General features: G+C 43.7%; 1 protein-coding gene across 11 annotated transcripts in view; it reads left to right on the top strand.

The window, feature by feature from the left end:
- The first annotated feature begins 713 nt into the window (after nucleotides 1-713).
- LOC139533945 (protein phosphatase 1 regulatory subunit 12A-like) overlaps nucleotides 714-18,572 on the top strand; it is a 69,163-nt gene continuing 51,304 nt past the window's right edge. For 6 of the 11 annotated variants that reach the window (XM_071332479.1, XM_071332483.1, XM_071332481.1 and 3 more), the window contains exon 1: nucleotides 716-1,054. In XM_071332479.1, coding sequence (XP_071188580.1) covers nucleotides 818-1,054 — 237 coding nt within the window. In that variant the 5' untranslated portion in view covers nucleotides 716-817. Of the gene's footprint in view, nucleotides 1,055-18,572 lie in introns of all 11 variants that reach the window. The other 5 variants (XM_071332484.1, XM_071332485.1, XM_071332482.1 and 2 more) reach the window with 3 other exon arrangements.

Below are 18,572 nucleotides of genomic sequence, written 5' to 3'. Positions count from 1 at the left end.
TGATTTGGGATGTCATTTGATCTGGCATTTTAATCAATGGTGATATGATTTTGAGTTTTTTTAGGGCCTCACGAATAACTCTAAATATAAAAACAATGTAATAGCACCTCATCCTTGATGAATAAAAGGCTCCAAAAATCATTCCGATGAGACATGCATTTAACTGGTCTGTGTTGTACAGTATGTGGCCTGCCTGTCGGCTGATATTGGCTCTGCAACATCGATTTCAAGTTCAAGCTTTTGGGGATTGTGTACTTTTACACCATTTTACCACTGTTGGTAAAATATAAACCCCCTTGCTATTTCTATTGCCAATGTTCTTTAATTTTTATTGTCTTCCTCTGGTAATTTCATATGGATAGGGATTATGTTCTTTGAATATTATTAATAAACAGCTGAAAAAAAAGAATGAAAGAGCTATGTTTATCAATTGCCTATCTCTGGTCTAAGAAATAAAATACATATTTTCTCAAATGTTTTGACTTAGTTTGACCAGTCATCATAAAAACCGAATGAATAAAATCGACATTGAATATAATCGACATTATGCTGGTCTCAGTGTTCTTATTTATCATAATAAATGATAACACTCTTAACTCTGTCAAGGAATGTACAACCTCCTCCTTTTCCTTTCATCTGCTGATGATGACGTTATACTGCAGATCCTGAGGTGACGTTACTTTGTCTCGCGAGCTTATGGAAAACAATCCAGACGCTCTCTCAGGCCCCCCTTCCCACGCCCAGTGCGCTGTGGGATAGTGGCACTATAAAGTATATCCTCTCTCGGAGAAAGATAAGAAGCCCGAGACGGGAGGGGATGAAGATGGCGGACGCCAAGCAAAAAAGGAACGAACAGTTGAAACGGTGGTTAGGGTCGGAGACAGACATCGAGCCTCCTATTCTGAAAAAGAAGAAGACGAAGGTGAAGTTCGACGATGGCGCCGTGTTTTTGGCTGCCTGCTCAAGCGGCGATACTGAGGAGGTGCTCCGGATGATTGACCGGGGTGCTGACATCAACTACGCCAATGTAGACGGTCTGACTGCCCTCCACCAGGTTTGTCATTTACAGCTATAAGCCTAGACACTGCTCATACAATAGCACGACAACCATATGTCTTGCCAAAGATCGTAGCTAACGTTACCTCCTGCCACAGTAATGGAGAATGGAGTAATTCCTGCTGAAGCTCAGTCTGTTTACCTAGCACGCCCGTCTTTTTTAGACGAGACAGGGCCATTTCATTTGTTGGGCTGTTGATTGAATTGGATCAGAAGCGAAGGGGTGGATAAACTAAAAATACCTGATTGGTAGCTATCCTGTTTGAGCTAGTTAGGTATGTTAAATGTATTCGTAGGTTAGTTAATGTTGAACATATGGATAGTTAGTTATTTGGTATTTGTTTATCAGCAACTGATTCAAACATCCAATAGTCAGGAAGAATGCCGTTGACTGGCTTGCTAACATCTAACCAGCCACTTGGGTGGTGCAGTTAGCATAGCTAGTTAACGTCAGCCAGTTACTGTAGCTAGCTAGGCAAACCATTATTGGAACTGATATGTCGTCCTGCTCTGGCTAACCTGTGTAAGCTATGAAATATAGTTTAACTCAATATTGTTGGTTTGCTGTTTAACAAATACTCAATTATTACAGTCGTTGGCGAAGTTAACTGCTGCCGATTGTGTTTTATATCGAAGTTAATAGGAAGTACAGAAAATGTACTTGTTTGTTGATGGCTAGCTAGTTTGCTACAAGTGGCTAGCTAACGTTAGCTAACCTGTGCAAATGGTGGAAAGAACGTTTAGCTATCCAGTGGCACTGTTCGTTACCAAGCATAATCTTGACTGCAGTCGGACGGCAGTAAAACACCAAATTAAATGAATCAGATGTCAGCTTGGATCACGTCGAAGCTATAACATGCAACAATATTTTACAATATGTTTAGCTACAGTAGCTATGCCGCAGTCTCTAGGCTGAAGGGCAGGACGACTGTACTGAAACTAGCTACAGTCATGACACTTATATTTTCAAGAAATATTATCTGTGGTTAACAGCATATGTAACTATCTTAGGCTAGCTAAATGATCATACAACAGCACACTAACGTGTTACTAGCAAACGTTAGCCTCAGGAGCAACGTCTTTTGACATTCTGTAGGAAACATCACTCCTATAATTTCGATTATACTATTGTAGCAGATAACGATACAATTTGTACCCACATTTTGTAATTGCAATTTGAGGCTTCCTTGAATTCAAATCAGTTTTTTGTAGTGTAATCTGTAGTTTAATATATATCACATCACACATTACATGTATCACAATGCATTTGGCCTTTTTCTGTTTGCTGCTCTGGTAAGGTGTACACAGCCCAGTTATTTTGATATAAACACAGGATATAACTATGCATAGATCTGTGCAATTGTATTATAAGCTATCTGCATGGATTGGCAAACATTAAAGCTTGTGGTGTTTCAAAGTAGTTATGATAGCTAGGCTATTTGAAAAGTATACTAACTAACATTCTTAGCATAACACTAAGTAAATGCTCAGAATTAGAATCATAAACTCATTTTTATAAAGGTTGTTACACTTTGGAATTGGCTATTGGCTCTAAATTAGGCTAGCTTGCCTATATCCTGCCGGTGTGTTCGGATTGCAATGTTGCATTACTGACGTGTTTTGCTGCACAGTAGACTGCAATCGGATAACAGCTGACACATTCTCTCTGGGAGGTGTGAGGTTTACATGTCAATACCTGTCGCTTTCAGCTGTGTGAAAGAAGCCAATCCTAGGTTTCTGGGCTGTTAATGTTATTAGTCAACACTTTAGCTTACGTTATGGCAGGTGGAGCACCAGCCTGTTACCTTGAATACTGACAACCAAAACAGAGTGCCCGTGGAAGCCACAACTTCTCTAATTCAGTTGAAAGTTTTGTTCTTCAAACGGATACTGCACATAAACATTTTAAGTCATGCTATTGTTTTGTCATTGTAGCCATAGAATAACGTGTTAACTGTTCATCAAAGGTTTTCACACAGGTGTAAATGCAAAATTGAGAAAGTGTGGGCCTGCCTGTCTCCTCAAATGCATTTTTAGTAAAGTCAGAATGAAACATTGTTTATTGAAGTCTTGCATGTTCAAACTGTCTTGCACCTTACATCTACAATGATCTCATCACTCAGATGTCCTGTTTGCTAAGTGATGCATCACCCACTCTTTCTCTTAAGTAGTGTGATGTGTGCACCTTTCAAAAACTGTTATTGCCGGGCAAGGCTATATCCCCGAAGGCCGATCTCAGGGTGTAGAAGTGGTGCCTTGTCTCTAGAATAGATGCTGCTGTATCTCTAGTTGATTTTTTTTGGGGGGGATGAGGAATTCACACAAATTACTTTGTCTTATCTGACATTAGATATGCACTACTAGTCAGGAACTGTTTCTTAATCAGCCTTTCTTTAGGGTTACTGAGTTTGTCTTCCTTTCAACTGGAATTAGTCAGCCTCCTGCACTGCGCAGGCTCACTGGGTGAAAATATAGCCTTTTTTTGGGACCGGAGTCCACTCCAGGGACAAGCAGAGGTGAGGAAAGCATTTGCGACGCAGTGCTTGAGACCTAACCATGTCTGGAGAGACTTGGAGCAGCTTTGTTTGTGTTCCAGCATGTGATCCCTGGCTTCAGGGTCTTGGAAAAGAGTTGAAGGCGATATAGGGATTGGCGTTTAGCTTGCTAATCCTAGGATTTCAGGAAGGTCTGGCTGATGTTGGTTTGCTCAAACCAACAGAGATTTTGTTTAGGGATGTGCACGTTTATTTGAATATCTGAACGGGCGTTAGTATTCAAATTCTTTTGAGTATTAATTTTAGCATCCAGGCATTTTCTAAATTTAAAATATCCATGTTACATGCAAGAATATACCATGACATTTCAAATTATACATTTAATAAAAACAAACCTTTCATTGTAGTTTTTATAACGTTCTCCCCATAAAAAAAGACTGGTAGCGTTGGCCAATCAACGTGGCTCAATGGATAGTGAGCGCAAAATGTGGCCTCAATTAGCCTAGCTAGCTATAGTTGGCTAGCTTAGCTTCTCTGGGCTACTCCAGTCAAGATTGGCACTGTTATATGGGATGATAAATAACGTTGTGGCTTCTACAAGCTAGGTAGTCTTGGCTGTAGACGAGTAGCGTCACTATCTGCCTTAGTCTGCTCATTCCAATCTCACCGGCCCCTCCACAGCTCCCTCGTGCAGCAGTGCTCAAGTTAAAAACGTATCCGGATATCTGACAATTCAAATTATATTGGACACATGCACCGACTACAACTTTCTCAACAACGCAGAAAAAAAAAGTATAAACATATTTGCTATTAAAAATATCTTGATACTATTTTAATAGTGACCTTTTTGCTAACCCCCATCAAATGTGGCTCAGTCTGGGTTGCCACGTTAATTGTCCCTGATGGCTTTGCTAATCATTATCCATGTTGGAAATCTCTGCCTTCAAGGAGTAGGGCCAGTTGGCTTAGAGAATCAAAGTTGTCAGAATGAATGGTTAATGACTCTCCCAAAGTGGGATGGACTCCCCTCCTATTAGCAGGAGGCCAGTAGTGGTAATGCACCCTAGTCCTGGTCTTGAATGGAACTAAACCAAACAGTCTAGTAAGGATTAGTAGTCGTCTGCCTGCGTTTGACTAGCCTTTTTATTTGAGTCAAACATGGTGCCACGATTCACCACTACTGTAATAATTGGCTTAGTAGTGAGACTACGGTGGCTTTAACATGACTCTAATGCTGCTACCACGCAGGTACCTGAGTGACAACTGACCAGCCAGGCAGTGTAGGCTTATTGACATGGTACAGTGGCAAGTCTCCTTTCAGTTGCAGCTGTAGATCTGTTATTTTATCTGCAACAATTGTTTATGGGGGTTGTCGTGTGCTGATGACATGCCCTGAACCATTTCCCTTCCTGGTGACAAGGCAGTGACCTCTCGCTTTGGTTGTAACAATGCTCTGTTTTTACACGGAGGGTAACTCACTCCTCCTTGGGTGCAGTGACTGCACTGCACTCCTGCCACTGAGTGCCATGTTATAAATACCACCTGCACCAGTTCTTCTCAGTATAGCTTGGTTTGAGGAGATTATTCTAAGTTTGGGTATGAGTCATTGCCACACTCTGGACTGCTTAGCTTTGTACTGGAGGCCTGGCATGCATTGGAGTTTGTGGACAGTCTGGCTTGAAAGGGTTTGTCTATGTGAAACAGAGTTTACCTACGAGTCACTGAACAATGGCCTCTGATGTTCACCTTTGTTGTGAATGACCACCACTGTTAACTATGGACCTGGAGGACATTTGTCCCAGCCTTTCACAAAAAACTAGGCCTATTTGACTGATTTGAGACGTTGTTAATCTGAATCGGGAGTGTTAAGGCTTCTGCGTGCTTCCAGTTCGGAAGAGTTTGTGCATGTATTATCCCAACATTTTGTGATGTTTTGGACTTCAGTGAGTTTTTTTTGGGCTGGTTGGGCACACTTATTTTTTTCTGGAGGCAAGTCTACGCCTTTTCGTCGCTGATTGGTCAACAGTAGGGATTCTTCAATAAATTCTTTGTCATTCAATGGGAGACGACTTGTTTTTTTAATGCACATTTTTCCCCCCTTGAGAAATACTGAATCAAACATCTTAGATGTAAAATTGTGCGACTAAGATCACCTTGGCAAAAACAGCAATTTTATGACCGATTTCTTGAGTTTTCTTAGAATAATTCTGACTGACTATGGCGTCTTCCTGGACAAACGGTAATATCGCATAAAAAAAAAAAGGTCTTTAAGGGAGTATGCGAGCACACTCGTTCAGCTACCTGAGTTTGACGAGGCACCAGCCGAACTGAAGCATGCTGACATCTTTACTGCTGGGGCACAAGCCTTCACACCCTGCAGCCCTCTAGGACCACTGAGGAAATGTGGGAAGGAAAGAGCTATAATGGTGCTACTGTAAACCAGAATTGTAAAGCTTTCCACACAGTTGTGTGGTGAGGGGTGAAGAGGAGGTACAGGGAGTTGTGAATGAGGGAGCAGGACTGGAGAGAGATGTTTGTAGATATGTGCTGGATGGGTAGCATTCCGTCCCTGTCCTCCTGGCCCGTGCATTCCTCACATGACAGTCGGTGGAAACCATGGCAAAGGGAGAGCAGAGCAAGCATTCCTCAGCTGTCACCTAACCCCCCCACCCCCCACACACAGTCTTACCCTCTTTCTGGCCTGCCAGCCTCTCCCCAGGCAATGCCAGGACCCAGCTGACTGCCACCTACTGTGCCGTATCAAGGCAGGGCCTGCACAGTGAAACAACAGGCGTATTCACCCATATCTGGCCTTTCTCTTGAGTCATCCATATTGTCTATCATTGGTAATGTACTTAGACATATATATATATATGTCTATGTCTAGCTGGTACAGGTATTGTAAAAATATTACATTTTTACTGGCTCGTCAAAGTTGCTTTTTGTAAGTTGTGGTTTTAACGTCATGGTGAAGGTTTTACGACATCATTGGGATAGGCTCGATAAAATGCCAACTGTTCACTTTTTTTTTTTTTTTTAACCTTAGCAACAGTTTACGTTCCACACCCTCACTATCAGTGTGTGAATGTCAAGTTGCTAGTGGCTTGTCTGCCGATTTGTGTACATACAGAGTTATATAACCACTGACTGAGCAGAGTAGCCAGCAGCAGTTTAGAATCACATGGGCTGCATGAATCTTGAAATGGAACCTATGCAGACAGCAGTGCATGGGGCCCTCACTGCAGTTCCATCCAAAACAGCACCAGTTACATTAATATATTACATAATTGCTCCAACCCCAACCCTGAGATTCTCAGCTGTGACAGAGACTCCCAGTTGGCCAATGAGAGCCGTGGGGGGGGCTGTCTCATGGTAGGAAGCACAGATTCTGACTTTCAGTAGAGGTGTTGAGATTTTTGTTGTTGCTTGAATTAAACCTCTTGATTCAATTTGTAAAATGTACTTGTTGACCTGATATTTTGAAGGTCTGGCCTTGTAAAGTGTTTTCTTCACACAGATCCTATTGCTGAACTATTATGTTCTGGAACATTGCTTCCACCAGTCATGCGGCGTTCTGATTTTTATTTTTTTTGTTCTTAAGGCTGTAAACTCACTTACCCTGGAGGGAAGCAGAGAGCGTTTTGGGTTACCACGGATCACCTGATCCGTAGTGAGTTGGTGTGTGTCAGGACCTGAAAGCTCTGCCCAATTAGGGCTAGATTAAGTTGAAACGAGCTGTGTGACTTTTGATGACGGGAGCACCATGTTCCTCTCATTACTAGGGACATTTGTCGTTGCTCACCTTGGAAGATAATCAAAGGAACACAAAACAAGACTGAATACTATCAGTCAGTTCTTTTCCCCATACCAAGGCCCAGAAGATAAAGAAACTGCATTTTGTATTTTTCTTTTAGACATCATTCTCTACCTGATACCTTTTCCTGTAGATGTCACTCAAACAATGCCACTCTGAGCCGGTTTGCTCATTGAGGGTGTCTATTCCTAGCCCTTAATCAAAGTTGGAGGTGGCCTGTTTGGCAGTGGACTGGGTATGGAGGTGCAGTGTGAACATGGCACTGTTTGGTTTGTGGAGGAGGGGACTCTTACAGTGACATGCCCCACTTCCTTTGAAACCATTCTGCGGAATGGTCTGAAACTGAATATTTGGTCGTTTTTGGGTGTCTTTTTAAGATCCACATTTCATTGGTGGTTGAGGGGACTTTAGCCGTTACTATGTAAAGCCCTTGGAGTACCTCTCTTAGAAAGGCATTATAGAAATCTATAAGAAAAATATTTGAACCACCCCTTTTGTTGTAGCTTAAATTTAGCCTTTCTAATTTACCTGCCCAAAGGCAGCGATTCATGCGTTTAATAATGCACATAGCAGCATGACAATTGAGAATACATTCAAATGTTCCGCAGATATTTATAGTATGGAATTAAGGCAATCTGAATCGTGTTACTCTTTGTCTATGCGTTCAGTCTGTCTTGTAGAAAGCTTAATGGCTAATATGGTTTGATGTTTTCATAACCGTAGCAGTCGATTGCTTGTCAGTTTTTATGGACACGAGTGCATTAATAACATATTATTATAATTCAAGCGTTACGGGTCACCCAACCCAATGTTGATTCAACGTTGCCTCTGAATCATCAGCGTAACCATCACGGGCCTCTAGCCTGTGACAACTGTAATATTAGAAAAGCTCACGGAACTTGCACATTCTACCTGTTTATAATTGGTAGGTCTTGCTCTGTCAGGCGGGCCCCGTCTAAGGTTTCATTGAAGTGTTTCCACAACCTATAATCAAGTGCAGGAAGTCCTTGTGTCGTTGCTCTCGACTGCTTCACAACATGTCAGGTAGTCTGCTGATCATGACACGTCGGCATGGCTTCCTTACGCAATGTGTCGCACACACCTTCCATGCCTGTTCAACTCCAGATTTTCTTGGGTATTTTTTTCCAATGTTACCTCAAATAAAACATATATTAAAAAAAAAAAATGCATAAACACTCACATTTTCTTGAGACTTATTGATACCCAATTTCTTGACGCTTTAATTATGAAAGGGCTCGAGTGGTAGGAACTGCCTGAAGTATTTAAGACAAGCGTCACCGCAGGTTGAAACTGGTTCACCTGGGGTTGAAGGTAGAATTCCTCAGCAGGGGTGTAAACTCGACCTTCTTTTGCCACGTATGTGATCAGACAGACATGACAGCCAAGCAGGCTGTGGAGATGGACTTGACCTGTCACACACTAGCAACCGATAGGCTAGGTGCTCCGCGGATATCGGCCATGATCAAAACGAGACAATAAAGCTGGTGACTCGGCTATCAATTTCATTTTTGAAACCACAAGCTGCCATTCATCCACACCTGTGTGCCACCTTCTCACACAAGTACATTTGATGTCACTGTGCTTTCCTGTACATGCAAACTATTTATCACCCGAGCGAGAAGCTATAGATCTCTCACTATGTCGTCAGGGCTCCTCGGGTCGCTGAGAAATAGTCCCGGCACATAGACCCGTTGACAACATCTGTGTAAGGTAAACTGGGATGAGAAGCTGCCGAGCTCTCTTTCTCTCCTCGCCCGCCGCCCCACATCTCCTGCCACACTTGGGCTTTAGCATAGTATTGAGCTGCTACAAAATTTGAGTGGGATGACTTCAGCAGCGTGTCTGTTTTTATTCACCCTGTGACAGTCTCCTCTGCTCTAGATTGGTCTTTAAACCATCCCAGGGTTCTTTGCGTTCCAGCAGTCATATGCCTTACTGAGTGTGTGCTTATAAGGTGTTTTTGAACCGAAAACACCTGGAAGCTGAAGACTGAGTTCCTCTGTCTTATGCAGCGATGAGGACAATTAAGCCCAGTCTATTTTGTTGTTGTCCTGGGAGGGAGAAGTTACATTCTTTCAATTCATCTCAAAATGGCCTCATCTTTCCAGCCAGTGAAATTGGTGCACCAGAAACTGTACTGACAGGTACAGGTGTCACATTAAAACAGAATTCTGCGTTTTTCATGCAAAAAAGAACGTATATGAAATACATTGCTGCATTTTGTAAACCCATATCTAAAATGCTTATTATTGTAATTTCAGCCTGGATTCAGACTAATTTAGTGCTTCAGTTGCACTTCTCCACTCAAATGCCTGTTTCTGAGTTCTCAGCAATCAGCAGACAGATCTCTGATGTGTAGATACTTTTCTCTGGAAAAATGCAAGATTAAATTCCAGAAAATCATTAGGAAATGTAACTGGCTACGTTCTTTCTATGATAAACATTAGAAATATGATGTTTTTTTATATTGTAAGCAACATAAAACGCAAGTGTAATTGTTTCAAATCAGGTTCTTTGATGGTCTGTATTTGGAAAATGCAAACATCTGAACTCGAACGCGATCCCTGAGGTAAAGCCCTAATTACAGCCTAGGTGAAGGACCATAAGATGTAGGCCTAGACCACCCTAGAGTATGAGTGAAGGACCTACAGCCTACTAGACATGACGGGCATCACACCCTTATGTGGTTACGAAGTGGGCTACTTGCCATGCCTATAGTCAACCCAGTACACAACAAAGTCTTTAGCAACCTTTGTACAGGCTAACCAGTCTGCCTCTTCCCCTCAGCCTGTGATGGATCTAGTTTTGTACTGAGCCACCACCAGCCTTGTGACTGTGCCAGTGAAACTGCTGCGTGCTGTTGTGCAGACAGGGGCTTTTTAATTATAGTCTGTGGTGTGTGTGTGTTGTGCATGTGTATTTGACTGCAGAGTAGAAGCCGTGTCAGTGAATCGAGCTGGGTGTCAGTGTGTTTGGCTTGTGAGTTTTGATGGCTGTAGGAATTGGACATCATTCAATACCACTGATTTATTTAGTATCTCCAGGTACAGTAATTTAGTGGTGCCATTAACACCGCTGAACAGACCAGAGTAGGACACTATTCAGAGCAGGAATATACTAGAAGGTAAATGTACTTTTATTTTCACCCTTGTGCCTTTAAAAAAAAAAAATAGGAGTGGACATTTTGCGTCAATGTCGTCGTTTGCATATTTTTCACTGTTCGTTTCCTAATATTGTAGACTTGATTGACATTTTGTAGATCGTGAATATTGTCTGGTCGTTAAGTCTAATTGAGCTCCTATCCCAGATGTTAGCCTGCCAAATGAATAATTAACTGAACCAAAAATAAGCAGAATGCCCTACTGTACATGTTCCTGTCTGGGGGAAAGAGGCTACAGTTGGAAGCACAGCAACGTCAATCAAGAAGTACAACCTTTTCAACCCAAATAAGTGAACTCTTTCTTTCACGAGCAATGAGCCGTTTAGCATACATTTACAAAATAAATAAAGCTTTTGGGGTACCAGTAATTTTGGTCCAATTTAGTCTCCTCGGACCACACTGGAGATTCATGTGAGCCTTCCAATGTAGTTGACATTTTCTGAGGCTCAGGGAGATTAGGTGTGCCTTCGGAAATCCCAACGCCCTAGTCTCCACCAGAGCTTTTGTCTCTGCTCAGGACTCCTCATGTGGATTTTCATTGGCTAATTAAAGGTGTGCCCTGCTGTCGTTGTCTGTTTTGAGAGGGCAGGAGGACTGACAGGAATGTTTATCCTCTTCCTAAATGAGGGGAATAGGATGTAGTGGGGGATGGGGGTGTTGGGGAGATTTTCAGGCAGAGGAACAGGAAGTATTTGTTTATTTTTCTCATTTCCTCGTTGAGGCTCCACAAGTGAGCACGGCTTCATCTACCAACTCCTACTTCATCTAACCCCCCCCCCCCCCCCCCCCCCCATTACCCAGCAATCGCCCCACCATCACAGAACACAAAGCCCAGTCTGCCCTATATGCCCCTCTTACATTGGCGAGCCAAGACAACCCTCCTAAGTGTGTAAACTGTTTCCTCATCGAGTACTGTGTGGCTTAGCTCTTGAAGGAAATCACACTCTGATGCTTATCTGTGTCTTGACTTGTTTCTTCCCAAGAGTAGCCTTTTGGTAATGAACGAAAGAGATCATGTCTTGTGAGCTAGGCCTAAGAAAGACAATATAATGTGCACGGTCCTATTTGAGACATTGAGTTCCGATCACGTGTGGAGGTGTTGACGGTGGCACAGGGCAGGGGACAACGGCTGGAGCCTTTACTCCAACGGCTATGGAGGTAATCCATATTTTTCAACCGTAATGGCTATGGATTGTTTGAATGCCTGGCGGGCAGACACAAGCATACACACTGTCCCTTTAACCTCTGGAGTCCAGGCAGTGCTTGCCTGGAGAATGACATGAACAACAGGCTTCATCAGCATTTTCTGCTCATGGCTGTAGGTTAACCCACATAATGCACGGTATTAAGGGAGATTGTGCTACACACACACTCGTGTTACTGTGGCCGTCTGACCTCGTTGTCCCCTCATGCCCCTCTCCTTGGACCACTGACACTAACAGCTCATGGAAACAATCTTGGCTCTCAAGCAGGGCTATTGTTTTGGCTGCAGAGCGTAAACCGGAATGTATAGTTACAATCTCCCTGGACTTTTTCCCCTTCTGCTTCAATCCTGGCCTTTTTCCATGGGAATCCCAGAGCCATATATGGTCGTCCTCAGCAGCAGTGGAGGCAGAGTTCTCTGTGCAGACGGGTTACGGCTCCCAACAGGGCTCATCTAGTGGAGGAACCCAGCTGGCCGCCTCGCAGCGCTTTCCCCCCCTGGCCTCTGCAGTAGCTTTGTGCTTTTAAACCACACACATTCGCTCACTTGCTCCCTCTTTTCCATCTCTCTCTCTCTCTCACTCACTCACTCACTCACTCACTCACTCACTCACTCACTCACTCACTCACTCACTCACTCACTCACTCACTCACTCACTCACTCACAGTAAGAAGGAATTCCTTTTGTGGAAGTGGCTGCGTGCCTCTGAGCCGGTGACATAGCCCAGTAGGTGTGGCCAGAGCGTCACTCCTTGAAGCCCTGAGCCCCGGAGTATTACTTATCTGGGAAGTTCTCCACTGCTATGCTAGACTGTGGCTTGGCTGCAGCTATGCTAGGTGGCTGCGGAAAGGAAGCAAGGTTGCGAGGGAGAGAAAGGGGCCAGTGTTGGTCTCCAGGAGAAGCTGCTTTGTCTCCATACTGTTGCTTTATAAGGGAGTAAATGGGTCTTTTCCAAAAAGAAAACAAGAGCTCCACAGTGGAGCTCTATCTCCTGTTAATCCATTTAGTTGCTGACTCAAAAAGCCAGCAGGCATATTTAGGTTGTACATGTGATATTTTAAAGCCAGGCCCTTGGATGTTTTGCTTTTTCTGACAGATACTCAAATGTTGCACTGCCTTCCTCTCTCTCGGCTCTGAAATTAGATTACCAGTTTTGTTTTCTCAAAAGGCCAGTGAGGCTTATCTGAAACACATGAGCAGACGGTTGACAAAATGATAGAATGGTGATAGTTGCTACAGAAAAAGTACAACAGTAATACTTTTTTATGGTGTTGATATTGTGACCAATAATGCTGTCATTTAGATTTTATGAATTCATGTTTTCAAAGAGCTCCAAGTTCTTGGTGGCTGTGCTGGTGCTTTGATCCCACTGGAGAGTGACTCAGGCATCTCTCAGTTGTTATTGGTTTAAACAGCTGCTCAGTGACCACACTGTTCTCCACTCATGGCACACAGTGTTTTTGTTTATGATTGTCATCTGTTCAGAGCTGGTTCCTGTGCTAAAACAAAAGTTTCTAAAGCCAGCACTGGCTGTGCCATATTTGAACACCATTACCTAGGGCCCTGGATGTTTCCTGATCAGGAGCCCACAATATAACCTACAGCTAGGGCCCAGATATGATCCTGGTAATGTTACATTTGCTTTGTAGTCATTTAGCAGATGCTCTTATCCGTAGTGAGTGCATACATTTTTGTACTAGTGAACCCACAACCCTGTCGTTGCAAGTGCAATGCTCTACCAACTGACCCACACTGGTTCAAATCATGTTGGGAATTACCCAGGGTCCTAGCCATGGCTACTAGTGGTTGGAATGACCTGTTGGAGACCCGTCTGCCTGGTGGGTTTGAGACCAGGGTTTCCGTTAGCTGGGAATAGCCGGCCATTGTCCGATTTTATTGAAAAAAAACTTGAAAAGCCGACGTTAAATACAATTTTTGCCGGCAATTGTCTGTGCGAAGGAGTCCCACTGCAAAATAATCACTTTTAGCCTATTCATTGATGGAAATACCAGTCTATGTAAATACATTTTGACTGGTCATGCTTGCCGGTCTGTAGGTTAATTTTGCATTATTTAGTGGAATTATCACATGCGTTCAGCATACAAAGCCTTTGAGTGGAAAATCTGTCAGACCAGCAGCATCTTTTGGGCTTTCAAGACAACTGGGAACTCTGGAAAAATGAGGTCAAATCATGTCAGTGATCTTCAGGTGGGAGAGTCGGAGCGCTACAAAGAGGCCTGCGATTCCGAGTTGGATATCCGATCAAAAATATTTCTCCCAGTCGCAGCTATCTTATAACCCCCCCCCCCCCCCCCCAGTTGTCTTGAACGCACTGAAGTCAGATTTCATAGTTCCCAGTTGTTTTGAACGCTTCATCAGAACGTCACACACCACTTTGCAGTGAGCTGGTGGCCATATGCATTTTGAAAACCTATACTAAATTGTTTTAAAACTGAATGTTTTAATATATGAGGCAACTTGCTTCAAAGTAACCAATTTAGATCTCCTCTTTCTAAATTTTACGGATATTTTCATCTGTCACATGAATCCGCTCGCATGCGCAGTGCCCTTTTGACAAGTGTTTTCCAACTAATTGCAATATGGAATGAACATTCGCACGTGGCCTACTGAATTGTGTACATTGCTGCGCCTATAATGTAAAGAAATAAGTTAATCAACATTTTGAATCTAAACGTTCAGATCTGTTGCATCAGACTCGTTGCTTTAACTTTATTTTATTTTTTATCTAGTCTAGGCCTACTGGTTGTGTTAATTTGGGATTTGTCTTACAACTGTTCCAGAGTAGGTTTGGAACAGGCTATTTCTTTTAGTTGCCCATCAGAGGAAGTGGTGGGAGGGGTCCTCAAGTGTCTTCTCCTTGATGTGGAGTGCTGCTAAAGTTAGCATGGAGCGCTCTGCACAATGACCCCCAACTGTAGCAGTAGGAAGTACAGTGCCTTTTAAAGTATGGAAAAAGCCCTCTGTCCTTTTTCTGAACTGTACTGTGGGTGGGAGATAGGGTTTGGAAGCTGTCACAGGTTCATTATGTTGCATGAAACGGTGTTGTATTGTGTGACTTCATTGTAATAGATAGGAGAACCTGTATACACGGGCTAGGATACTTTGTGTACAGGCATGATCTTTTTGGGTAAATACTCTTGGTTGGCGCATAATGGCTAATCACATTTTAATCAGGTGGAAGTCTTTTGATGTTCCCTTTGACTTGACAGTAAAAGCCTATCTAAAATGGATTGTGGTCATACAGCAAAGTCTTCTGACTAATGCAACGTCTGCCTCAAGTCTGGCTATATGGATGACATTAGCAAGAAGTTGTATTTTTTGAGGGGGGGGTGGTTTGTGTTTTTCCACAGAAATGGCTACAAGGATAGCCACCCTGAAGTTTGGGTTCTCTTAATGTAGGCTGTCACCATTCTATTTGTTGTATCCATTTAAGCTAACCTATTATGGTTAATGGTGACCTATGCTTTCAACCTGTCCAATAATATACTCTGCGTTTCTGGAGATGAGCACTGGTACCTTGCTGAGAGGTCTAGCAACAGAGAACGGTGTTTCTATCCTTTGACCATAACCGGTCATGAGAACAGCGGTGGGGTGACCAAAAACTTGGAACGTCCAAAAAGAGAAGGAACCCTTCTCTCCCCCTGTTCTCAAGATTAGCTTTTGATCTTGTACTTGCGAGGTCTGCTCCGTGCGCTGCCTTGGGGGGGCTCTGAGCAACCCCAGTGTGCTTTAAATTAACTATTTTCTCTCTTTATTTATGTTTCTTACAAAGGCCCGACAAGACTGAACTCTCGTCCTCTTTTGGGCTTGGTTGCCATGGCAACGGCCCGGGCTCTCTTGGGGCGGGGAGGACGTCATTGGTGCATTTTTGGTTGTGCTCTGAGAACGACTTTGCCCGTCTCCGCCTGCTAGCCAGGGCTCTTGAAATCCTCTGTATTATTTTAGCATTAGGCTGGCGCGTATGGACACTGTATTCTTTCTGCTCATAATGTTTCCATATTTATCCCTGCTGCTCGTGGTGGGTTGATTTTAAGTTAATCTATAGATAGCGCCCTGTAATCAGCCCCATATGGGTGCCCTAAATTGAAGAGAATGTGTGAGGCGCAAAGGGCACTGCTTCATTGCCTTGCGGTTGGAGAAAGTCTCGACTGCTGGGGGACAGTCGCTCCTTGTAGCCTGAGCTTGTGAACACAGTCAGCATGGAGGCTACTTCCAAGCGTCTCTTCCAGCAGATGAGGTTGGTTCTGTCATGTGTATCATACATTCTACTGGTTGGTTCCCTCTTCACTTCCAACTGTCTTCTCCATTAAACCACGATTGACAAGGCCAGGACAGATGCCCGCTGATTTGATTTCCTGCAGTCAGCACATGGACGGCTAGCTAGCAGGACCATGATGTGGAGGCATTTGGCTGTGCTAACATTGGTTTACAGTGTGAACCCAGTGTGTTTTCTATGGGTCAGGTTTCACTGGGGTGCTTGGCTCTGCTCTCAGACTACAGGAGACAGACTCTACCTCCCACCCTCGGTGCTCTTTTGTGAAGTGTGCACTCATAGCCACAGTCACTTCCTGGCACATGCCAGCTGACGCTCCACTGATGGGAATGGATAATCGCATGTGTACACACACACACACACACCCAATAAACACGCGCAGGTTTGATTTAGGAGTACTTTTCAGTGTTTGAAAAGAGCATCAGTTACAACAGTCCAGTGTTGTAGTGTTAGCATCTTATTTTCACTGGAGGGAACTTTAAACACTAAGTGTTCTGTCACTTAGCAGCACTGCGATTGAGGTTTAACTAGCCTGCACTGAGGTAAATTCCCAGAGTTTCTCTAATCACAAGCAGGCCTGGTAAGAGTTGATCCACTATTATAAACTATTCCAGTAGCTGCTGCCTTAACTTTTTATTCAAATGTAGAGATTCATAAGAACGTTAAAGCTGTGTATCTTATAGAAATGCAAAAAATATTGCAACTGGTAAGGATGACTACATCTTGATTTACTTAATTAAACAAACCGCCAGGATCACTTGCTAGTTGTTCAGTAAGGCAGAAAGAGCATCATTACCTGACCGAGTGCTTCAAGCAGACCACCATAGTCCCTGTGCCCAAGAACACAAAGGCAACCTGCCTAAATGACTACAGACCCGTAGCACTCACGTCCGTAGCAAAGAAGTGCTTTGAATTTGCATACCACCCAAACAGATCCACAGATGATGCAATCTCTATTGCACTCCACAATGCCCTTTCCCACCTGGACAAAAGGAACACCTATGTGAGAATGCTGTTAATTGACTACAGCTCAGCGTTTAACACCATAGTACCCTCAAAGCTCATCACCAAGCTAAGGAACCTGGGACTAAACACCTTCTGCAACTGGATCCTGGACTTCCTGACGGGCCGCCCCCAGGTGGTGAGGGTAGGTAGCAACACATCTGCCACGCTGATCCTCAACACTGGAGCTCCCCAGGGGTGCGTTCTCAGTCCCCTACTGTACTCCCTATTCACCCACGACTGCATGGCTAGGCACGACTCCAATACCATCAAGTTTGCTGACGACACAACAGTGGTAGGCCTGATCACCGACAACGACGAGACAGCCTATAGGGAGGTCAGAGACCTGGTCGGGTGGTGCCAGAATAACAACCTATCCCTCAACGTAACCAAGACAAAGGAGATTGTGGACTACAGGAAAAGGAGCACAGAGCATGTCCCCACGTTCTCATCGACTGGGCTGTAGTGGAGCAGGTTGAGAGCTTCAAATTCCTTGGTGTCCACATAAACAACAAACTAGATTGGTCCAAACACACCAAGACAAAAAAGGGCACGACAAAGCCTATTCCCCCTCAGGAAACTGAAAAGATTTGGCGTGGGTCCTGAGATCCTCAAAAGGTTCTACAGCTGCAACATCGAGAGCATCCTGACCGGTTGCATCACTGCCTGGTACGGCAATTGCTCTGCCTCCGACCGCAAGGACCTCTACACCAGGCGGTGTCAGAGGAAGGCCCTAAAAATTGTCCAAGACCCCAGCCATGCCCGTCATAGACTGTTCTCTCTACTACCACATGGCAAGCGGTACCGGAGTGCCAAGTCTAGGACAAAAAGGCTTCTCAACAGTTTTTACCCCCAAGCCATAAGACTCCTGAACAGGTAACCAAATGGTTACCCGGACTATTTGCATTGTGTGCCCCCCCCAACCCCTCTTTTACGCTGCTGCTACTCTGTTTATCTTATATGCATAGTCACTTTAACTATACATTCATGTACATACTACCTAAATTGGCCCGACCAACCAGTGCTCCCGCACATTGGCTATCTGCATTGTGACCCGCCAACCCCTCTTTCTGCTTCTGCTACTCTCTGTTCATCATATATGCATAGTCACTTTAACGATACCTACATGTACATACTACCTCAATAAGCCTGACTAACAGGTGTCTGTATATAGCCTTGCTACTCTTTTTTTCAGATGTCTTTTTACTGTTTTATTTCTTTACTTACCTAACACACTCACCTTTTTTCCCCAGCACCATTGGTTAGAGCTTGTAAGTAAGCATTTCACTGTCTACACCTGTTGTATTCGGCGCACGTGACAAATAAACTTTGATTTGAGTGGTGGTTGTCTTGAGATGACAACTACTTTGCTATTCTCCATGGTTGAACCATTTTAATGGATAAACAGACTGTTTTCAGAGGGAGAGGCACGTACATTTAAAGCTGCGATATGTAACCTTTGGGCAAACTGACCAAATTCACAGAAATGTGGGTTATAGATCTGTCATTCTCATTTGAATGCAAGT

Source organism: Salvelinus alpinus, chromosome 11 (assembly GCF_045679555.1).
Source record: "Salvelinus alpinus chromosome 11, SLU_Salpinus.1, whole genome shotgun sequence".
Classification (NCBI taxonomy): domain Eukaryota; kingdom Metazoa; phylum Chordata; class Actinopteri; order Salmoniformes; family Salmonidae; genus Salvelinus; species Salvelinus alpinus.
This window is presented reverse-complemented; position numbering and strand designations above follow the sequence as displayed.